The sequence below is a fragment of the Eptesicus fuscus genome, chromosome 18 (assembly GCF_027574615.1).
Source record: "Eptesicus fuscus isolate TK198812 chromosome 18, DD_ASM_mEF_20220401, whole genome shotgun sequence".
Lineage (NCBI taxonomy): Eukaryota > Metazoa > Chordata > Mammalia > Chiroptera > Vespertilionidae > Eptesicus > Eptesicus fuscus.
In genome coordinates this window covers 30,779,919-30,804,411 of record NC_072490.1, presented here as the reverse complement: position 1 = coordinate 30,804,411, position 24,493 = coordinate 30,779,919, and the positions used below count along the sequence as shown (strand labels likewise).

At 36.4% G+C, this 24,493-nt stretch overlaps 1 protein-coding gene across 4 annotated transcripts in view; it reads left to right on the top strand.

Moving 5' to 3' along the window:
- The window catches only part of PIK3CB (phosphatidylinositol-4,5-bisphosphate 3-kinase catalytic subunit beta), a 139,671-nt gene that overhangs the window by 90,054 nt on the left and 25,124 nt on the right, over positions 1–24,493 (top strand). For 2 of the 4 annotated variants that reach the window (XM_054708178.1, XM_054708177.1), the window contains 9 exons: positions 2,234–2,485; positions 4,651–4,747; positions 7,732–7,862; positions 10,052–10,102; positions 12,723–12,911; positions 17,759–17,880; positions 18,172–18,237; positions 19,783–19,926; positions 21,321–21,420. In XM_054708178.1, the coding sequence (XP_054564153.1) occupies positions 2,234–2,485; positions 4,651–4,747; positions 7,732–7,862; positions 10,052–10,102; positions 12,723–12,911; positions 17,759–17,880; positions 18,172–18,237; positions 19,783–19,926; positions 21,321–21,420 (1,152 nt within the window). The remainder of the gene's footprint in view (positions 1–2,233; positions 2,486–4,650; positions 4,748–7,731; positions 7,863–10,051; positions 10,103–12,722; positions 12,912–17,758; positions 17,881–18,171; positions 18,238–19,782; positions 19,927–21,320; positions 21,421–24,493) is intronic. The other 2 variants (XM_054708180.1, XM_054708179.1) reach the window with 2 other exon arrangements.

The window sequence follows — 24,493 nt, the reverse complement described above, 5'->3', positions numbered from 1 at the left end:
GTACTCAACCAGGTGATAGTTTATCCTTAATTGAATGGTAACATTTGGACTTTCCTAAGAAACAAATATATTGTGTGTCTTTTAGGAAATTCTATGTATATTTTTACTCAGGGATGAAAGGGTAATTTTACATTTGTGATTGGCCAGTCATTTGGCATGGAAGAGAGACAGGCAGTTAGGTTTATCTAGACCAGTGATGGGCAACCTTTTGAGCTTGGTGTGTCAAACTTCGCCAAAAAACTGAGCATAACTCGGGTAGTGTGTCACTTTGAGGAAAAAACATTTCACAAATGTTTCATCCTCAGGAGCAGCAAATGTTTCATCAGAAATGGCTACGCGTGTCAGTGCTGACACGCGTGTCATAGGTTCGCCATCACTGATCTAGAGCATGGGCTTCAGATGAGTGTGACAGAGGGAAAGACAGGCACTTGCAGGGAGTTTGGGGAGAATGAAGTCAGACAAAGCTGACAGAAAGGCAGGGAGGGGTTGGTCATTGAAATGGAGGCCTAATGAGAGCAGGGGAGCTTTCCTGTGTGATGTGTACCTGAGGGAAAGGAGGGAAAATACTATGGTGCTTTTGAGGCCAAGTAACTCAGAGATTAGATGGATTATTTACTTCAGGCATGTGGACCCTGCCTCAGCACTCTCAGTGCTTTCCTCTCACTGGGCATTCTTCAGTTCTTGGAAAACAATTACTGATCACTTTTTTGTTAGAAAATTGAAAAACATACCACCTTTGCTTATGATTCTCAAGCCTTTGCCCAAATATCTCCTCACTTCCAGGCTTCTATCTTCACACACATTTCTAAAGCCAGTTGATACCTAAAGTTCCCAATTCATTCTCTTCCCTCTTTGACTGCCTTTCCTATTATGTTTGGTACACCAGCTAAAGTTGCCCCTCTCTCTCATCTATCATATTTGATCAATTGATCATATACTGTTGATCCTTCCTTAATATCCTTTACCTCCATTCCTTCCTTCATCTTCTGACTCTGTCATAGTTCCAGCCTGGACTGTCTCTCCCTGAATTACAGCCTCCCGACTGCTCTTCTTGCCTCTCTTCACACCTTACCTTGAACCCAGCATTTCTCCTCCCTGAAGAAAAAGTGTTGTGGTTTTTTTTTGTTTGTTTGTTTTGTTTTGACATAATAGCCTTTTTTTTTTTTTTTTTTTTTGGAATATTTTCAAGTGGTCTTCTAACTGTTTAACTTGCATTTGCGCTTAATAGTTTTAAATGGCACTGACTTTGCTGTTAGCTTCTCCAACCCAAGCACTTTGAGACTCAAGCTGTATGGGGCTGTTTTGGGTTCTTAAGGCATGCCAGGGGAGTTTGTCATTGTTTTCTTTACCCGTTGAATTCCTTTTAAGATAATGTTTGGTACAAAAGTGCTGGAACCTTTTCCTAACCTCCTGATGAATTCAAACTTCCATCCATTGTGTGTTCTTTAACTGATGCTCAATCTTTCTGAGGTATGTTAGGAAGGAAAAGAAAACTGAGAAATCTAGGTTTTGTGTTTTTTCTTCCTACCTTCCATATAATTTTACTGACACTAAATGCCATTTATTGTGCGTTTCATGATGGGGCCATTGCTTAGAAAAGAACTGTTAAATGATTCTTATAGGCAATTAAATTTTTCTTTAGAGAATAAAGTAATTATGAAAACGAGAAATTGTGTATCAGTATGCTTTCTTATTCCTCTTCTGTCTTGGCTGTTAAAAATACTAATGTCTGTTTCTCATAGTTTAGATACTTTGAGTCTAGCATAAAGGTAGATACAGAGATTTCTTTAAAGTACTGTTGTATAAAATCTTTTTAATTTTTCTTACCATATCCTTTATAAACTAAATATGAAAATCTCCAGGCTTTTAATCTAAACTTTGGGGAAATATCATTTACAACAGTTTAGAGACATGGACTTAAACAAAGGTTGCTTAAAGCTATGGCTACTCAATCTAGAAACTATTTAAATAAGCAGGGAGAAAAACGTGAATCGTGGTTTTTAACAGTAATACCAAAAATATCATTTTCATTTTTATCCATACCTTTATTAAATGGAATGAGTTTTAGGTTGATTGTGGACATTTGCTGTTATGTCTGTGTTATAAGATCTTAAATTTAGATTACCAACTTGCTTCTTCTCCCTGTATATGTTCCTTTATTCTCCGAAATTAGAGGTGCGGCCGTGGTACAGTATTCATGAATCTGTATTTGTTTTTGTCTCCCTCATTACAGGTTCATGTCAGGGCTGGCCTTTTTCATGGTACTGAACTCCTGTGTAAAACCATCGTAAGCTCAGAGATATCAGGAAAAAATGATCATGTTTGGAATGAACCACTGGAATTTGATATTAATACTTGTGACCTGCCACGAATGGCTAGATTATGTTTTGCTGTTTATGCAGTTTTGGATAAAGTGAAAACAAAGAAATCAACTAAAACAATTAATGCCTCTAAATATCAGACCATCAGGAAATCTGGGAAAGTGGTAATTATATACTAACTTCTGAGAATTTTTAAAAATTAAGTAACAATGGAATAATATTATAATGAAATAATTTTAAGACCCTTTGACATAATTGAGTAATATAAGTGAAATTAATATAACTTTGATCCCTAAGAACTGATTTCAAAAAGATAATAAATCTCCTTTTTTTTATGTCCTGCTCATTCATTTCTCTTTTGGCCAATTTATTTTAGTAAATATCATATTATAAGTGCTCTATTATAAATGTTATACTTTTTAGGAGATATTGATGAAAAAGAATAAAGACATTTTAAAAATTACAAGTCCACAATCTCTTAACTGAAATTTCAGGTGCCACATGTTTGAGAATTAAGAATTTTGTGCATTTTAGAAAGATCATAGATCATCATATTGCATTCAACACACCTTGGGGGTCTGGGACTCAAATCTATAATCAAACACATCAGTATCTAGAAGGAAAGTATATGAATAGTCACGTTAAATGAGGCAAATATTAATTTCAGGTTATTTTTTTAAACTATCAAATGATATGAACAAACCTTTAGTTTTCACTTTCTTCAATTTTGAAATTGTGAATAAAGGATGGTGCATTTTTTCCCATATTCTCTTCCATTTAATATTTTCATTCAAGATTTTTTCGTTTTTGTTTTCTTCTTTTTCTTTTTTGTGTGGTTTTTTTTTTTTTTCAGAGAGAGGAAGGCAGAGGGAGAGAGATAGAAACATCAATGATGAGAGAGAATCATTGATTGGTTGCCTCCTGCACACCCCCTACTAGGGATCGAGCCCACAACCCAGGCATATGCCCTTGACCAGAATTGAACCTGGGACCCTTCAGTCCACAGGCTGACACTCTATCCACTGAACCAAATCATTTTTCTTCTTTATAAAAAGTTGAGAGTTTTTTGTTTTGTTTTGTTTTTGAGAGAATTTTATACCTTAAAAAAATGTTGATTATTATATTTATCTATATGGATTTATCTACTTCTAGGAGCCTGGTGCACACAATTCGTGCACTCAGGGGATGTCCGACTGACGGCTTAGGCCCGCTCCCCATGGGGAACGGGCCTAAGCCATCAGTCAAACATCCTTAGCACTGCCACAGAGGCGGGAAAGGCTCCCGCCACTGCCGTTGCGCTCACCAGCCGTGAGCCCAGCTTCTGGCTGAGCAGCGCTTCCCCTGTGGGAGCGCACTGACCACCAGGGGGCAGCTCCTGCATTGAGTGTCTGCCCCCTGGTGGTCAGTGCTCGTCATAGTGACCGGTGGTTCCACCGTTCAGTTGATTTGCATATTAGACTTTTATTATATAGGATTCTTAACATCAGAATGTAAATATTTTCTCTGATTATTATAATTTTTAAGAACTATATATTTTTATTGATTTCAGAGAGGAAGGGAGAGGGAGAGATAGTTGGAAACATCAATGATGAGAGAGAATCATTGATCGGCACCCTCCTGCACACCCCCTACTGGGGATGGAGCCTGCAACTGGGCATGTATCCTAACCAGAAATCAAACCTCCTGGTTGATAGGTCGGTGGTCAACCACTGAGGCATACCAGCTAGGCTGGTTATTAGATTTTTTTCAAAATAAAATTTTCACAAAAAAGTCACCGAAGAGTTACTTTCTTAGTCTTTTCCCCTACCCCCCATTGATATAGAATTTTTTTACTCAAAGCATTTGAGGGTTAATAAGGTTTTTTGATACACTGACTTATTAGTCTAAGTGTCTACATAAAAGTCCTATCAGCTTAGTGCTTCCTTTTTAGACATATAAATAAATTCTATGATATCTAGAGGCATTGCCTTCTTCTAGTTATATATGCTGAAAGGTCTTAAAACATACAACCTGACAATATATTAGATATATTTTCTTCAATCATTGAAAGTTTCTCCTCATTTTCAGTGGATGTACAATAACATTTCATTTTTTAGATATACTATTTTGTGAAACTTTCATTGGTTTTTAGGGTTTTCTTCAACCATTGTAAAGACACTGAACATTTTACAATATATATCTTGGAGGATTTTGTTTGTTTGTTTTGATGGGGGATAATCTAGAACTCTAGACATTTCTAGAACTAAGATTATTGGAACAAAGACATGAACATGTTTACACCTTAAAATTCATTCTTAGCATATTGATGCAATGGTATCTTTTTCAACAGCATTATCCTGTAGCATGGGTAAATACGATGGTTTTTGACTTTAAAGGACAGTTGAGATCTGGAGACATAATATTGCACAGCTGGTCTTCATTTCCTGGTAAGATTTACTTTCTAATTCTTAGTGTTAAAGAATAACTTTTGGCATGTGGACTAGTTAATGTTTCTTTATGACTCACTATTTTTTCAGTTTACTAAAACCGTCATTTCATATCTTTATTGTTTATTTTAAAACAAATTTCCATAGGTTATTTTAATATACTCAAAAAGTTATTTGTGTCTGAATATATTGTGTTCAGTGAATGTGTTCACGCTGTAAGCATTTTATATTTTTAAGTTTTTGAGAAATTCTCCAAAGGAATAATGTCTTTTTATAACTGTCTTTTCTTTATTGCTCCTTGTTGTACTAATTTCTATAGTAGTAGAAGGAACATTCACTAATATGGGAAGAATAATAAAAACACTTATTTATTAGTTGGCTTTAGCCTGAAATTTGAGCTAAGAAGAGCACCTTCTACATGCCTATATTTTTCAAATACAGCTCAGAGTACTCCTATCAGGTCAATGGTTTTATCTCCATTTTACAAATGAGGAAAGTGAACCTCTGTCAATCTTACATAATTGGTTCAAACCTAGGATTTGTACAAGAGACGGCTTGGCTCTTCTCATTACTCTATACTTACCCAAATGTTAGACATTTTTAGTGTGTAACTTGCATTATATAAGTGGGGGTTTTTCTGTCTTCATAGATATTTAATAAAATTTTGAACTAGCATTGTAAAATTATTTTGTGGGTGACAAACATTTGAAAAATGTTCATGTATTAGTAGTTGCTAGCATAGAAGTTGTTTTTGGACACACCCACACACATAATTGTTTTGTACATAAATTACAATTAGTTATTTATGGATGTATATACTCATCTCACATTCTAATATTTTATGTGTGTACATATTGTGTTCCTATCCTTTCCTGCATATACCTCTAATAATTTTCACTAATCACATTAATACCCAATTATAGGAAAGCAGTGTGCATGTACACATTTCTTAAGAGGAACTATGGTTTCACCGTTAGGGTAAAAATTATGCATTTCAGCAATATATTTTTTTTGAAAATCTGAATTTAGATTCACACATGTTCTCCAGAATCATCAAGCAACGTGACTGGTATTTTTAGAAAATATTTTGGTGGTATGAACTAGGTATACCATGAACTTAACTTTATCATCTAACAAAATGTAAGGTGAAAAATAATAAGTGAACACCTTTGCTCTGCATGTATCAGCTCTAGAATTGTCACATTTATCCCAGGAGGAGGAGCAAGTCAGAAATGAACTATAAATCTATTATCTTGAGTTCCTAGGTCATCATTAAAAGGTATATCATTACATTTATTGTTTACTTTTGTGTCTTTCCAGAATTTTTCATGTATACACTAGGCAATATAAAAGTAGATTTTATTTTTCCCCCCATTCTTCCATAAAATAGCATATTCTGTGCAGTGTTCTGCTCTTTTGCCTTTTGAACTTTTCTCTTTACAAAAGCAGAGTTATGTTGTGATAGTTTTAACAGTTATAATGAATAACCTTGCTTATGTGCAGGTATATATCTAAAGTAAATTCTCAAAGTTGGATTTATTGAGTCAAAGAACAAACACATTTGTAATATTGATAATCTCAAATTGTTCTCTTAGAGATCGTACCAATTTGTACTCTCCATTTGCTTTTTTTTTGTGATCACTTTTAAGCAAGGTTGCCTCCATAAGTTTGGGGCTGATAATACTAAAATGCTACATTTGACTTTAGATAGGTTGCATTTGGTAGGACAAATAGGTATAATGCCACTAGTTAGCAAATGTAAGATCATAATTTGCCAAGAAGGTAGTTTTAGAGGTGTATAAATTATGAGGTTTGCTTCAGTCCAGTAAAGATGGAATTAAAAAGATTTTCTAGTTTTGGGAGATAATTCTGATTATACATACTATCTGGACATTAGGCCTAGACAGATTTTTCTCAGGAACTATAAGAGTAACTTTTAAAAATCAGTATAAGAAAAGAGAAATTAGTTTAGAGAGGGGGAGCTAGCTCTGTTCTCTCATCTTAAATTTCATGTCTCCAACATTTTACTTAGCTATGAAATGAGAAAGTTAATGAACTCCAGGGTTTTATGAAAACACTGAAATTCTAAGATTCCTGTGCACAATGCTGTGCATGGACTGTGTTTAGAGTGGTAGAGAAGAGGAAGGAGTGCCTTGAAGAAAGAAGCAGTTGGTGAGGTTAAAGGAAGACCACTTGAATGGAGTTGTAGAAACTGCCAGAGAAGGTGTTTAACTGTATCAGCAGTTATAGGATAATAAGGAACATTAAGTTTGTCAAAAGGAATGTCATTGATGACTGAAAATACCAGTTTGGGTACTGTGATGACCATGGAAATCAGATTACATGTGATTAAGAAGTCTATCTATACTGATGAAATAATGAGTCCTATGGGCCCTTAATTTTTTAAAGTATTTTTTATTGATTTTAGAGAGAGGAAGAGAGAGGGAAAGGGAGGAAGAGGGAGGAGTCCAGGAGGGGAGGAAGCCGGGAGGGAGGGAAGGAGGGAAGAAGGGAGGGAGGGAGGGAAGGAGAGGGACACTGAGTGGTTGTCTCCTATGTGCACCCTGACCGAAACTTGGGCATGTGCCCTGACAGGGAATCGAACTGGCAACTTTTCGGTGCATGGAAAGACACTCAGCCAACCGAGCCACACCAGCCAGGGGGCTGGGCCCTTAATTTTGATGGAGGGAGAACAGTTTCAATTAAATTTTTTTCCCCAAAATTGAGACTACTTACCAAATTGAAGAATGATGTGATGTAGCTATTAATTTTTATTAATTTTCTCATTTTAAAAATGTATATAAACACAGATTCAAATTTTGTGCCAAGCATTAACAGAAAATTAGAGGCTTACTGATAAAATTGTCTGCCATACTTCTTTAGGTGACACACTTTTAAAATCATTTTCATGGTTTAAATCCATTAAAGTTCTATTTCATTTTCAAAAATATATTTTAAGAATCAAAATTATTTACATGTTTTAGATGAACTTGAAGAAATGTTGAATCCAATGGGAACTGTTCAAACAAATCCATATACTGAGAATGCAACAGCTTTGCATATCAGATTCCCAGAGAATAAAAAACAACCTTATTATTACCCTCCCTTTGATAAGGTAAGATAATTATTTAAAGGGCCACTATGTGTGAAGTAATTGAATTATTAGTTCCTGGTTCTGAAGGTTTATAGTTGAAGCTCTATTTGTCTATTTCGATTTCTGTTTCAAAACATCGCATAAATTGCCAGCTTGGTTCAGTGGAAAGATCACTGGAGTCAACTCTGTTTAGTCCTGGCTTTGTCACTGACCAAGTGAGATGTGTTATCTTTAGAGTTCAGGTTCCTCATTTATAAAATGAGGAAATCATAATTGTTCTCAGAGGTTTTTATTTGTTTGTTTTTCAGTTTACAAGGGCAGTAAATGCAGTTAGATGTAATTCTGAACATGTGAAATATGCCAGCATGTTGGTTCAGAGATTAAAGACATAATAACTGCTGTGTTAGAGTTGTTATTCAAGAAAAGATGATTTATGTAGAATATTACTTGTAGTAGGACTTCCTAAGGTACTATTATTTTTGTAGAATCTATAGCAAGGATTTCCATTTCTAAACACATTTCCTTAGAGTGAATTGGCATGTCTTGAGGATAAGGAGAGTAGTATCATAGTATGTCTAATTTACTTGCTAAGAGAGTTAAGTAAGCTCATATGTTTTATCTTCAGGTTTGGTATCTTTGTTTCAGGTATGATTACTGATTTTTATGATGAAATCTTTGAGCAAATTCTCAAGTAATAATGTTCCTTTTATTTCCTTAATCCATTTGTGAACAGCTACCTTTAAAAGTTGATGTTATACTAAGTAGTATTTAAATTATTCCACCTATAAACTTAATTGTGTTTTAATGTTTAGCACTACCAGACCTGTAAGGAGTAGGTTTTAAAAGTAGTATGTAAATTAAATGTATATAATTTAAAGTTTTTTTCCTTTACTTCTATTTTAATTGAATTTTATCCACCTAAGAAATATCTTTTCATTTCAGATTCTTATAAAATGTTTTTCTGATCAATAATACTTTGTGATTCTTACAATAGGAATCCTAAATATGTCAAGAACCCTCTATCTTAGTGTACATTGAGTAAAAAAGATACATTTTGACTCATCCATTACATTTATGCCATGGCTTTATTCCTTAGCATAGTAATAGAATAGGCCTAGCTGTGCCTATTTTTGTGTTTAATTATGGTATATTTGACAATCAGGTATAATTTTTTTGAAATCAGATGAGATCGCATTTCAAAGCACTTTTTCAAATATGACATCCTGTGCAAATATAAATGTTTTTAATATAATACTTCAAGAGAAGTTTAATTTTTTTAAAATGCGTTATTTCAACATTGCATAAGTCCTCTCCATTCAGTCATTAAACTTTCCTTTGTCTTTGAAGATCAACTTGGGATGAAGATTTTAGTCTTTAAGTATGTCTAAACACATTTATACTTACTGGGTTTTCTTTAATAGTACAATTTTTATAATAGTACAACTTTTTGTGTTTTATAAACACCAAATCAAATAATACAGATATAAAAAGTGAAAGTTCCCCATATTCTTTTTCATGTGTTTTTTGTGTGTGCTATAATCTCACACGCATTTTGCTTTTAAAATCAACTTTATTTTTATTGCTTAGTTTTAATAACCATAATCTCATTTTACTATTATAAAAACCCTATGAAATAGGATGGGAATTATCATTACATTTTACAGATGAGGATACAAATTATTAGCTTGTTATGTAACTCAGATATAGATTCTCAGATTCTTTACCGCTGCTCTTCTTCCTGAATTCATGGGGTCACATCTTTTCAATAATTAGAGCCCTTTTGAACTTAATGATTTAAAAAATATTTTTAGGTTTTTTGATATCTGTTAATTCAGAAAAAAAGTGCTGACAAATGACAAAACTTTATCATTAGTAACTCTCATATACCTTTTTATTTTCTTAATCAGAAGACATTTACCTATATTAAAAAAAATTTTTCCCCACCTCCATATGCAAGCCACTGCTCACTTTATCTACAGACAATCCTAGTGCATCCCAGGATTCACAGTCCCTTGTAGTTATGCCATTGGTTCCTAGTTTTCTGGAGTTTAAAGATTGTGAATCACTGCACAATACCATTTTGCATTTCAAATTCATGTTTACATTATAAAGCATTGAAATGCCAGACTATATATACAAGTGAAGTCATTTATATTTAAAATTTTACAAATACAAGAGCCAAAATTGATTTTTTTAATCTTTTTAAACAGATTATCGAAAAGGCAGCTGAGATTGCAAGCAGCGATAGTGCTAATGTGTCAGTAAGTATCAAGGTTTTTAAATGACTTATTATAAAGTTGTGCTTATTATTAGCTACCTTCATCTCCTTTATGGCATTGAACTTACAGAAGACTGTACTCATGCATATGTACATACTAATGTTTTGTTAAATGGCAGCTGTCTGTAGGTGGTCTGTGTTCCATGGTAAGCCCTTTTCTGAGATAAACACAAGTTCAGCTAGTTTGTAAGGGATGCTATGACATCTCATAGATTAATAATACTACTCTGAATACTATTAAGTTGAATGAGGAGGCTGTAATTTTCTTTTCCTTTTTTAATGTGTTTTTATTGATTTTAGAGAAAGGGGAAGAGAGCAAGAGCAAAACATCAGTGTGAGAAACATTAATTGGTTGCCTTCCATATGCACCCTGACCCAGGCCGAACCTGAAACCTGGGCACGTGCCCTTACCAGCAGTCGAACTGGCAGCCCTTTGGTGCATGAAACAGTGTTCAACCCACTGAGCCACACTTGTAGTTCTGTTGTATAAACTATACATTCCATTCAATAATGTTGTCTCAATAATGTCCTTTATTGGGTACAGGATCCAACTCAGGATTATTTGTTGTATTTCATTGTTGTGCGTCTTTCATTTCCTTCATTCTAAAGCAGTTGCTCAGCCTTTCCTTATTTTAATAACTGACTTTTTATAGAATACAAGCCAGTTACTTTGTAGAATGTCACTCACTTTGGATTGCCTAATGTTTTATCCATGATCAGAAACCAGCTATGCATTTTTAGCAGGAATACTATAGAAATAATGGAGTGTTCTTCTTTACTGAATTTTATCAGGAAGCAACAATGTCAATTTGTGTGATTAATATTGATACTAATTGTTATCATTTGATCTACTAGGTTTTTCTCTATAAAGTTAGTAAGTATTTTATGGGGGTGTATTTTGACTCCAAGTAGACATCCTGATTCACATTTTTACCCAGTTGTTTTAATATTAACATACCTTGCTTGAATCAATATTATTACAGTGGTTTGCCAAGTGCTGAATTTAAAATTTATTTTTCCTGTTAGATTTATTAGTTGGCTTATACCATAAGATAGAGGTTTTCTTCTCCGTTTTTTGCTCACTCTCTTTTTTTTAAGGTATAGTAATACAGACTCATGATTTCCATTTTATTTAGTGATTTATAATTAATCACTGGCATTTATTTTGATTTTCAAAAATGACCCAGACTTGGCCAGTGGCAGCCCATTCAAGCTCTCCTGTGACTTAAAAAAAAATTTTTTTTTTAATTGATTTCAGAGAGGAAGTGAGAGGGAAAGGGGAAGAGAGAAGCATCAATGATGAGAGAGAATCATTGATCGGCTGCCTCCTGCATGGCACCCACTGGGGACCGAGCCTGCAATGCAGGCATGTGCCCTGACCGGGAATTGAACCGGTGACCTATCCGTGCATAGGATGATGCTCAACCAACTGAGCCACACCTGCCAGGGCCATTGGTTGCTTCTTCTATTTTCCTCCATCAGGTATCGAATTGCAGCCTTTGCATATGGGGATGCAGCTCTAATCAACTGAGCTACCTGGCCAGAGCTACTTTTCTTTTAAAACATAATATGTTTGGTTTATCTTTTTGTTGGTTTATTTTGATAGGAACTGAAAATTAAAGAAGAAATTTAGTTCAAATAATAACTTATTTTTAATCCAGGTTACAATTCTGCCACCTAGTGTTTGCATATGGATTTTTATTTTTTAATTTCTTTATTGATTAAGGTATCACATATTTGTCCTCATCCCCCCATTCCCATCCCACACTCCTCCCCACACATGCCCCCACCCCCCTGTTGTCCCCAACTGCTGGTTAGGCGCATATGCTTGCACACAAGTCCTTTGGTTGATCTTTCCCCTTTACCCCCACCCTCTGAGGCCCGACAGTCTGATCCATGACTCCTTGTTTCTGGGTCTGTTCTTATTCATCAGTCTATGTTGTTCATTATTTCCACTAGATGAGTGAGATCATGTGCTATTAGAAATACACTTATAAGAACCGAAAATGAGACAAGCAATAATGGTTATGGTGACAGGAAATGAATCAGTCTGTAGTGAGTGTCTTTCTGGGCCAACAGTTCTTTTGAGACCCAATTACAATGTCCAACAGTTCCTTTTGTGTACATGTCAGCACTGACATTACAGTTCTGGATGGTGGACAAATGGTGGTAATGCAGGTCCGACTCTCTCTGGTTTGGTCCTGGGCAACCTGCAGTGATGCACAGCTGCTAACTGCTAGTATGGGAAGGCCACGTCAGCGTCTTCCATCTCTGGACTGCTTCTCTTCTGTCTTCATGGCTGGAGTAGTCCTGTCGATTCCTCTCTGTTGCATATGGATTTTTAGTAAACAATATTTTTCTTTTTTCAGAACTGCTTGAGAATAATTCATTCCTTTATTCTTTGCTTACAGATGTTATATTTGACAATAAAAACTTTAAAAGGAGAATTCATCTTTATTAATCTTTTTGAGTAATTCGATTTTAGGTATCTCACATGTTAAAGCTGATAAATTATTTATAAATTCATTGTATAAAATTTGCTAAGTGTTTGCCAGGAATGTTTGCACAGTTCAGTTCTATAATGAGTAATTTTACTTTCTTAGAGTCGGGGTGGAAAAAAGTTTCTTGCTGTACTGAAGGAAATCTTGGACAGGGATCCCTTGTCTCAACTGTGTGAGAATGAAATGGATCTTATTTGGACTTTGCGACAAGACTGCAGAGAGAACTTCCCACAGTCACTGCCAAAGTTATTACTGTCGATCAAGTGGAATAAACTTGAGGATGTTGCTCAGGTAACAAAAGATCACTTCTGTAACACCTTTTGGGAGTATATGTTACTTTGTTGCTTTTGTGTAAATTGTCCTTTCCTACATAGTAGGTATATGTGTATAGGTTGGCTATTTTTCTATAGGAGAAATTTTGAGATTTTAACTCTTATATATAATCTAAGTAGTAGTCCAGAAAGTATTAAGATTTAAAAAGCCCAGATTCTGTGTAGATTTCCTGTATCTTTCACTAAACACAATAAAAACAATGGTTTTGATAATAATAATTACACACACACACACAGTAATTACTGACAGGTTCTAGGTCCTGGGTTACTTCTAACAGGTCACTGAACTCCAAAGTTTTAATCTTAAGATCCTTTGCAGTGGCTATTCTAAAATGAGTATATTATTTGAAAATTACCTCCATTTGTGGAAGTTAACATTTTAGAACATAAACCATTCAGCTCAATTTTAACATTCATTTCTGTTTGGCAGAGTTGAATGTTTGCCTTTAGGCAGAATAGAGAAGGGAAAAAAATTTTGCTTCCTTTTAAAAGGCCACTAAATTTTAACTCCTTTTTTGATTTTTTAAGACTTTCAAAAAGCACCAGCATTTATTAAATTTAATTGACCATAAAAGATCTATAGAAAGATCCTTTTTCTGTTTGTAATCAGAACAGATATATTTGGAATATTGAAATAACCAAATTTACTTACTTAGTTGAATTCACCCAGTGTGTTTTTTTTTTTAAAGAGTTTTTTGGGCTTAGTAATTCTATAATAACTTTAAAATTTTATTTTAATCAAATGCATTTTTAAAATCTTTGTTACAGTTTTTCTTCTCAAATTAAGTGTAAAAAGGATTTCTTTTGAGTTTACTTCTTAATGATTTTTTTGAACATGTTATATAATTATATTTATTATGGGCCTTGTTTAAACTGTTTCTATAGTTAGACCACATGCACATTACTTACTCTGAAAAGAACTAATTTTGTCCTTTAGATAGGTTTTATTGTTGTTACATCTTATTTAAATTCAAGCTTAGTTTTCTATGAGCCCTCATAATGGTGGCGTACCAGATGTAAACATTTGGCACATTTGCCTACTTCTCATAGGTAGTGTTCAGTTCTAAGTACTTCCCGATCCTACCCTCCACCAAGAAATACATCATATTATTTTGTATAAAATTATAGAGTAGGAAATATTTCTTGCTGTATACTTAAAAGATATCTGAGAAAGAGGTTTTACTATATGTCAACTGTCAGAAAATGGAATGAACTAATTTATGGTTAATATTTCTTTATTTGTACCCTAGGGACAGTAATTTTTATATTCAGGAATTTAGCATGCTTATCTCATTTCCATGAGGGAATCTAAAGCATTATTTTCAGATAGTTTAACGTCCTCCATTTTGATGTTAAAAGAAAGCTAGTAGTGTAACTTAATACTCAAGTAGACACCTAAATGTGTGTAAACAAGTGTGTGAAAGCATGAATTTCACAATCTTAATCTCCTTTTTTAGTAGTGTAGAAAAAAATTTAATAGAATAAAAAGTAATGTGGTTTGGCTTTTCTCTCAACCCTGCCCCATTGCCAGTTACAGTAAACTGGTACCAAAGAATGTAAATTGTATTTTCAGTAAACCTACTACCTTAAAAAGGGAAGAGTCAGAAGCCTGGTGCATAGTTTGTACTCTGATTCTACTGGTATGGGCCATAGATGAAAATTCTATGGAAGAGTAGTCTCCCATTAATCCACAGAAAAATACTCTGTTGGCATAATGCAGAAAGGGTTTCAATGGTCTTTGCAGCAGGCAGATAAGTAATTAGTCAGCATTGCTTTTACTATTAATATGGCTGAGTCCAATTATTTCCCTTCCCTGTTGGTTTCTGTAGGTTTCCGTAAACTAAAGAGATGGGTTTTGGTAATTTATTTATGTTTATATAATTGATTTTTCAATAATTATAAATAATCTTACCAAAGTTAATTACTTCTCAATAGTAGGGCTGTTTTTAACGCACAACATAGTTGAACCTCAAGTATTAGAGTATTATCTATCCTTTGCAGTATTGTTTTTGTGGAGTAATATATTCCAAGTGTTAACTCAAGATGCTGGAGCTTTTTTTACTATTGTTTCAGACCCTCAGGAAATGGTGCCCGCTAATTCCTCTATCCATAATGAGGACTGCTGATCCTTTGTGGCCTTGAGCAAAGTGGGGAGGGGGCCCCATCAGTGATAAAAAGTGGGGTGTGGTGGATATTTCATATCTTTAAACCAGTACTTCTCAAACTTTTTTTAATATTACACTCTTTAGGAGTCTTTTTAGTCTCCTAATAGCCTCATTCCCATGAGATTTTGATACCACAGACAAGTATATGTATGTTTATGTACTGTATGTATATATGTGCTTTAAAATATATGAATAACAAGTATAAAGCTTATTTTTATTCAATGCAACTTTTAAGAATAATTAAACAAAATTTTAAAATAGGTAAAAGTTAAAATAACATTTTACTGTTTGTTGAAAATTTTTCATGTAATTATTTCCAGATACCAGGGCCTCCGCTTGCGTTGCCAGGGGGCGTGGCCAGCCTGCAAACCACCACAGGCCCCTCGCTCAGGCCGCCCCACGCCCCAAGGGTACCCCACCCTGATCAGGGACACCCTTCAGGGCAAACCAGCTGGCCCCCACCCCTGTACCAGGCCTCTATCCTATTAAAAGAGTACTATGCAGATTGACCATCACTCCAACACACAATATAGCTGCCCCATGTGGTCAAAGATGCCCCCATGTGGACACAAGATGGCCACCACAAATTTATATAAATGTATACTAATAGCAAGGTAATAAAATCTTTAAAACTTATTCAAGAGCTATTCTGTAAATATAAAACGATTGAAAAATTAAGTTAATTTCTTAAATTATCTTTAGTAAACTTTGAAATTTCTTTGATATAAGATAATACCTTTTAACTTAGCTATTAGATATTCAGATATTACTGATTTTAGGGGGGCACTGACATAATTAATGAGAGGTTGAATAATTTGTAGAATTAAATAATAAAATGTAAGCTATTTTTATTTAATTCTCAAAGCCCAAATCTCACATACCAGCTCAAATGACATATACAAGGCAGCTTGCAGGTAGTAACAGACCATCTCTTACAACATGACTTCGAGATTGGGGCAGTCAGTTGAGAGAACGTTCTCCACTCATTGCCATCTATTTGCCATAGTTTGTAACTTATCTTGTATGCATTTTGTGTTTTCTCCTTGGACTTGATGTCAGCGATAACCAAGGAAACCCAACAAGATAAATATTAAGGAAAAAGATTTTATTAGATAGAGTTGAGCTTTAGAGTGCTACATTCATAATTACCAAAAAATGTTTTTGCTCTCCATAACCAATTTTCTTCCCACTTAACCATCCCTGATAAGAATGCATGCTATCAACATATCAAAAACATGAGGAAAGAGCTCTTGTCAAGAGCAATCCTGATGAGTCTCACTGTGCTCTGATAGGATGCAGATAAAATACAAACTATTTTTACTTAATTCTTTTTTAATATATTTTTATTTATTTCAGAGAGGTAGGGAGCGGGAGAGAGAGAGATAGAAACATCAATGATGTGCCCTGACCGGTTTGGCTCAGTGGCTAGAGCGTAAGCCTGTGGACTCAAGGGTCCCAGGTTCGATTCCAGTCAAGGGCATGTAGCTTGGTTGCAGGCACATCCCCAGTAGGGGGTGTGCAGGAGGCAGCTGATTGATGTTTCTCTCTCATCAATGTTTCTGACTCTCTCTCCCTCTCCCTTCCTCTCTGTAAAAAAATCAATAAAATATATTTAAAAAAATAAAAAAGAAACATCAATGATGAGAGCCCTAGCTGGTTTGGTTCAGTGGATAGAGCATTAGCCTGCAGACTGAAGGGTCCTGAGTTCGATTCCGGTCAAGGGCACATGCCGGGGTTGCGGGCTCCATCCCCAGTATGGGGCGAGCAGGAGGCAGCCAATCAGTGATTCTCTCCCATCATTGATGTTTCTCTCTCACCCTCTCCCTTCCTCTATGAAATCAATAAAAATTGTATTAAAAAGAAAAAAGAAACATTATTCTTAATTCTTAAATTCTTAGAGCCTAAGTCTTGCACAAAAGCTCAAGAGGTTTGTGCTTTCTGGAACTCAGGTTTCCAAAGATGTGGCCATGTGTACCCAAACCTGTTCTCCACCTGTAGTCCCAGCTTATCTCCCCAAGGGATTCTTTTTTATCCTAAATCTAGACCATTTCTAAGTGGCATCTGCAAGTAGAAGACTAGTTGTATTTGTCTTGTTTATAGAAAATAAACAACTAGTTACTATTTATTTCTAATGAGTTACTTATTATGATTTAGGGTTTAAACATGTTATGGTCAATAAAAAGTTCCATCAAGTCATAAGATTCTCTTAAAATATTAAGAGTTAAAAGTAAACTCCCTCAAAATAATTTTATGTTGTTATTCATTAACTTTACATGTAAATAACTCATTAATTTGAGCATTGCCACTTATATTTGTACTTTGAATTTTACCTTTAAGTATTTCTTGATCATTTTGTGCACACGTACTCTTCCTCACCCTTTGTTGCTTTCCTTTTAAAATTATTTAATGGTCATTGATTGTAGAATTCATATATTCAGTGCATCATCTATTTCCAAGTAAGTATTTAATAGCTTTTATTTTCTGCTTATCTATAGAGTATTTCAACTGTGACAGTCTTTATTATTCCATATTAACAGGAATGGATTTTTGAGGCCTCTGTAATTGCAAGTAGGCTTCTCCTTTTGACCCATCTCTTCTCCTAACCCCTATAATTTCTGAACCAGTTTCAATTTTTAAACAGCTTCAGGCACTACTTCAGATTTGGCCTAAACTACCTCCTCGGGAGGCCCTGGAGCTTCTAGATTTCAACTATCCAGATCAGTACGTTCGGGAATATGCTGTAGGCTGCCTGCGACAGATGAGGTATCTCCTGCAGTTGGCTTTTTGGGGGGCAAGGAATTACTTGGGTGTGGATAGAGAAGGTAATGCCTGCTTGAATATCTAATAAGAAAGAAAAAGGGTAGGAATTATTCAGAATTTAAAGCATTTGTTTTCTCTCTCTCTCTCTCCCTCTCTCTCTGCATTTACTCTATATTGTAAAACAAAAACATACTGGATCAGAGGTCCCCAAGATCACCCTCAGGTTCTATGATTCACTAGGATGACTCATAGGACTCAGCATATAATCATACTCTTGGTTATGATTTATTACAGCAAAAGGATACAGAGCAGAATTGGCAAAGGAAAAAGATTCATGGGGCAAAGTCTGGAGGAAACCAGGCAAGTTTCTAAGGTTCCTTTCCCAGTGGAATCAAACTAAATACACTTAATTTCCCCAGTAATGAGTTGAAACGACACGTTTGAAATGTCTACAAGGGAAGCATTAGAGACTTGGTGGCTAATCACACAAGCACCCTCTGTCTAGCACAAACCAAAATTCTAGAGTTCCAGAAGAAAAGTTCAGCATAAAATATACTGTTTGCATAGGTTAGGCACACTGAGCTACTCTTTTCTGTTAGGTTGGTAGAAAGCCTTTTAAATCTGTTTCCAGATGCCAGCCAAGGGCCAGACTTTTTCAAAGGATAGCAGTTAGGCCTGCTGTCTTAACTCCTTTCTATCTACCACTCAGAATTAATAAATGTTAATATTTTGTAATGATTATTTAATTTTTAAGTAAATAACAATACAGTTAAAGATGAAGTCCTTTTAGTTTCCTTACTGAGCACTGATTTTTTCCTTTCATTTTCCAGAGACAGCCATAATCATGAATTTGGTATTTATCCTTCTATATCACACTTTCTGCTTTACCACACTTCTATATCTATAAAAATATAGATACAGAATGATAATATAATACATTTAAAATTCACACAAATGTGTTTTGTTGTGTATATTGTTTTGCACTTTGCTTTTTTTAAAAATTCAACATTAGGTTTTTAAGGTCAGTCTCTCACATTACAGATAAATGTAGTTTATTCCTTTTACCACTGTGTAATATTCTGTTATAAGGATATATCTTAATTATTTAATTCCCCTATTGAGGAACACTTTAAGTCTTCTCTCGATTTGTCTGTTATAAGCAATCCTGCAGTGAATATGCTTGTACAGTCCTCTTTGGTCAAAACTGTGTGGAAATCTATGGCATTTACTTGTAAGTTGTGAACTTGAGATTCATATCTTACCCGACTACTGGAATTGCCTCTGATGGGAGTGCGTTTACATGTGAATGGTTTTGGGATGGACATCCAATAGAGAACCACTAATCTTAATTAATTCAACTCATGTTAATTACAATATTATGTTATATTAATTCAGTGGTTCAGTACTCACAAATGCACTCATTTTCTTATCCTTCAGACTACTTAAAGTTAAGATTTTAATTGTACATTCATTATCTGGGAGAAAGAATTACTTAATCCTAATGATAGGAGAGTAAAATAAATTACCACAGTACTGATATAGTTTTTATTTTTTAAAACTGATTGCTTGACTGAGTACACAACATTTTCAACATGACCAGAAATCAGTACTGAATTTTATTGTAACTCTGGCCGATTATACTTGTATCAACCTAAATAATTTAATAAAAATGCCCCATATATCTGTTCTTTGCTCCCTTCCACTCTCCCTCTTGCTGAAATCTTCAGCTTTTCTTGTGTTACTGTAATAGTGGAACAGGGAATGTAAGCATGCAACAAGCCTGACCCAAAAGAACCATTGTGCTTCAGTAAGTTAATATTCAATAGTTTGACAGGAAGGGATCTTTTTCTGGCATAGGATGTTAAGTGACTTACTGTGTGTTTTTTGTTTGTTTTGTTTTTTCAGCGATGAAGAACTCTCGCAATATCTTTTACAACTGGTGCAAGTTTTAAAATATGAGCCTTTTCTTGATTGTGCCCTCTCTAGATTCCTGTTAGAAAGAGCACTTGCTAATCGGAGGATAGGGCAGTTTCTATTTTGGCACCTTAGGTAAGTAAGTGTTTTATAAACATCTCAGGGAATAAGGTATTCCTTCCTGTTTCAAATATATACACATTCTTTAAGTGAGAAAAATTGAATAGAAGCAAGTTGAGAGATTTAGTCAATTGTGTGATATGAGTCAGATCTTTGTAAGTATCTCTAAATTGGTAATATTACCTTTTCACTCTAAAAAGCAAATAAGGTAATATGTAAAATATTTGGATTTCTTGGAAGAATTAAGTAACTATAAAATTTCATAACTTTTTGTACTATAATGTTTAAAGAATTGAAAAGTTGACCATCCCACCAAAATATTTTAGCAAGAGGATGTATTTTTTTCTTTGGTTGGCATCATAAGTTAATTTTATCTATATATATAAAAGCCAAGCGACTGGATGACTGGAACTACCGCTTGCTATGACACTCACTGCAGCCAGACAACCTGTCCCAATCGGGGGTGGGCCAGCCAGCCAACCTCCTGCGGCCCCTCCTCCCAGCTGGCCCCGCCCCCAATCACCTCCCCCACCCCTGATCAGCTGGCCAACCTCCCACGTTCCCTCCCCCCCCCCCCCCCCCCCCGGCCGGCTGGCCCCGATTGGCCCTGATCAGAGAGGGCCGGCCAGACCCCCCACCTGTGCACAAATTTGTGCACCGGGCCTCTAGTCCTATATAATAAAGAGCTAATATGCTAATTAGACTGGACAGCCAAATGTCCTTCTGGATGACCTTCTGGACAAAGCCAGGGCTGCGAGGGCCAAGGCATGCCACCCTGGGAGAGGCAGGGTGCAGGCCTGGTCCCGGTGCCCCCTTTCCGCAGAGGCGGTGGGAGAGGGGGCTGCGTGGTCCCAGCATCTCCACAGAGGTGGGGAGGAGGTGGAACTGGGCACTACCACGACACCTCAGCTTCTCACAGCCAGGGCCTCAACCTCCCATGGCCCCTCCCCTGGCCAGCCTGCCCCCAATCAGCCCCCCACCCCCACCAGTGGGCAGAGGGGCAGGGCCAGCTACTAGTTGAGCGGCATTTCCTTCCCTCCCTTCCCCCCTCTCCCAGTTCAGCCAGAAGCCGGGCTCACGGCTGGCGAGGCAGCGGCGGTGGCAGGAGCCTCTCCTGCCTCCGTGGCAGTAAGGAGCAAGGGGTCCTGGACTAGGAGAGCCCCAGACTGCGAGAGGGATGTCTGAGTGCCGGCTTGGGCCCAGGGGGATCGGGCCTAAGCTGACAGGTGGACATCCCCCGAGGGGTCCCGGACTACAAGAGGGCGCAGGCCAGGCTGAGGGATAACCCCCCCACCCCCAGTGCATGAATTTTGTGTGCTGGGCCTCTAGTAATAGAATAAAGAAGTCATTACTTTAGTTTGGTGAATCTGAAGTGTTTGATAAATGATCATAATATTAACTTTCTGCAGATCAGAAGTGCACATTCCTGCTATCTCCATACAGTTTGGTGTCATCCTTGAAGCGTACTGCCGGGGAAGCGTAGGGCACATGAAAGTGCTTTCCAAGCAGGTATCAGCTTCTTTTTTGTTTGTTTGTTTGTTTTAAATATATTTTTATTGATCTCAGAGAGGAAGGGTGAGGGAGAGAGAGATAGAAACATCAATGATGAGAGAGAATCATTGATCGGCTGCCTCCTGTACACCCCCTACTGGGGGTGGAACCCGCAACCCAGGTATGTGCCCTGACCGTGAATTGAACCGTGACTTCCTGGTTCGGTTCATAGGTCGACACTCAACCTTTAAGCCATGCCAGCCGGGCAATACCAGCTTGTTTTAATCTTCATATTCAATTTGCCACATGGTACTTGATAAATTGTATAATTTCTTCCATTTCATTACTTATAGAGGTTTTAGTAACTGAATCTTAACATATTTTTTAAAATAAAAATTTAAGTAAAAAAATGAAGTTTCAACAATTTCAGCAGAAGATCCAGGAGAGCCAATAGTATATAAGTTTTGGTCTGAAAGAGGACAAGCTTGGCACCTAAGGAGAGCCCATGTTTCAGTTCAAGTCCAAAAGCAGGAAAAGACCTTTGTCCACGTTCAATGCAGTAAGACAGGTGGAATTTCTTCTTTCTCACAGGAGGGTCTGCCTTTTGTTCTATTCAAAATTTCATGCTTGGATGAGGCCCACTCCCATAGGGAGGGCAATCTGCTTTTTTCAGTCTACTGATTCAAATGCTAATCTCACCTGAAAACACCCTCACAGACACAACCAGAATAATTTTGGACCAAATATCTGGACACTCCATTGCCCAGTCAAGTTAATACATCAAATTAACTATGGCAGATGAAGCATCCATATGCAGAATGTTAAACCATACTTAATCTCCAAATAAGGGCAATAACAAGGTCAAAATTTCACCTAACCTGATACAACTACCCTGAGTATAATTAAAAATGACTGACCACCCTAACTGGTTTGGCTCAGTGGATAGAGCATCGGCCTGCGGACTGAAAGGTCCCAGGTTCGATTCCAGTCAAGGGCATGTACCTTGGTTGTGGGCACATCCCCCGTAGGAGGTGTGCAGGAGGCAGCTGATCGATGTTTCTCTCTCATCGATGTTTCTAATTCTCTCTCCTCCTCCCTTCCTCTCTGTAAAAAATCAATAAAATACATATTTTTTTAAAAAATGATTGACCTCTTTCCCAGAAGAGGAGGTTCCTTGAGTGATGTTTATTCTTCTCCTTGATATACTATAAATTAAATACTATGATGTAAAATTAACAACATTTAAATACTGTAATATAAAGTTAGTTTATCTTATGTTCTGTGATAAGGAAAAAAGAGCAAGAAGAAACAGGCATTTTCTATAAACATACCACATACAAACACATAACAAAATGAGGAGATATTCATAACAATTAGTCCTCATTTTCGTAAATGGTCACATGGTCATAGCTGGTGTTTATTACTACCTTCTTCCAACCTATTCTGTATTTCCTTTGCCTTTAGCAAGTTCCTCAGTTGGTTGTGGTTTTTTACCTGCTAGAATGACTCAAATCTTCATTCTTGAAGAGTGTAGGCCATTAGTAGTTCTGCCTGGATTGGCTTTTAATTTTCCATTGACCTTAATCACAGAGCCTGATGATACCAAACGATCTATATTCTAGACATATTCTTCCCTACCTCCATTGTGGAGTAGTAGGCCAATTTCACCTTGATAGTCAGGATCAGTTACTCCAGCCAGCTTCGTGACGCCCTTCTTCTTTGCCTGTTCTCCCACAAGGACCGCAAAATGGGCTGGAAAGGAGTCTTCAAGTTCCATGGCATCATTGTTGTGTCTTCCAGTGGAAGATTCTTCCCTTTGTAACTAAGATAACTATGCCAGGAGAGCATAAGGTCACAGGAACAGGAAACACAAGTTTTGCTAGTGGATTACCATGAGAGTAATAGTGGTACCATCTCCATTTCCACACCTTGATTCTAAGACCCATGAATCCGAGCTATGGGAGAAACAGCACCATATATTGGCCACTGATTCAGAGCACCTTCAGCCTTCTGGGGAACCTTGCCCCAGCTCTGGAAGGTATTATCACATAGCTGGTGCTGTAACTGAGTCTTAAAAAGGCCATTTCACTGTTCTATAAAGCCAACTACTTTAGGGTGGTGGGGAATATGGTAAGACCAGTGAATTCCATGAGCACCGAGCCCATTGCTGCATTTCATTTTTTGTGAAATGATTTTCTTGTTCAGAAGCAATGCTATATAAAATACCACAATGATAGATAAGGTGTTCTGTAAGTCCATGCATGGTAGTTTTAGCAGAAGCATTGAATGCAGGGAAGGCAAATTCGTAGCCACTGCACTTCTCTAACTCATTTGCATTGCCAGAGAAACTCCCATAGGTTTTCAGAGATAATTTTAATATTGATGACTTTTAATTCATGTTGAAACAAATTATATCTGATCCCTCCCTTTTAGAAAGGCCTTTAATGATGGCAATAATAGCTAAGCACTTATTATGGGACATTTATTCTTCACAACAATCTGAGATTGATACTATTAATCCCCTTAACTTTATAGTCCCCTTAAATCTATCTCATATCTATCAATGTCTCATGTGTTCATGGCTACCACCCTAGTTTCACCCATTATCTTCTCACCTGTATGTCTTCATTAACCTCCTATATTGTACCCTTTCTTTTCATTCTTTCCCCCCCTCCTTTCACCCCTTTTCTTGACAGATAAAGTTATGTTTTTAAAATGTAGATGTATTATGTCATTTCCCTTTTTACAATCCCTGCAGTAATTTTTATTGCATGGAGAATAAAAATTCAAACTCTTTGTCAAAGTCTGTAAGGCCACACTTGATGAAGTCCCTACTTCTTTGGCTTCACTCATATGCTCAAATCACACTGGACATCTTGGTTCTCTGGAGACCTCAGCTTGACTTTTATAACAGCAATCATATGACATATGTATGATCATATTAGTCTTACTTTTTTTCCTATACTGATGAATTGCAAGGGGAAGACTACCCTTTACATGGCAGTTCTTGTTATCACTGTAAAGCTATAAAAAGACAAGGTGTTGAAGCACTTATGGCCATATGGGTATTCAGGACACTGTTCCAGGAAAT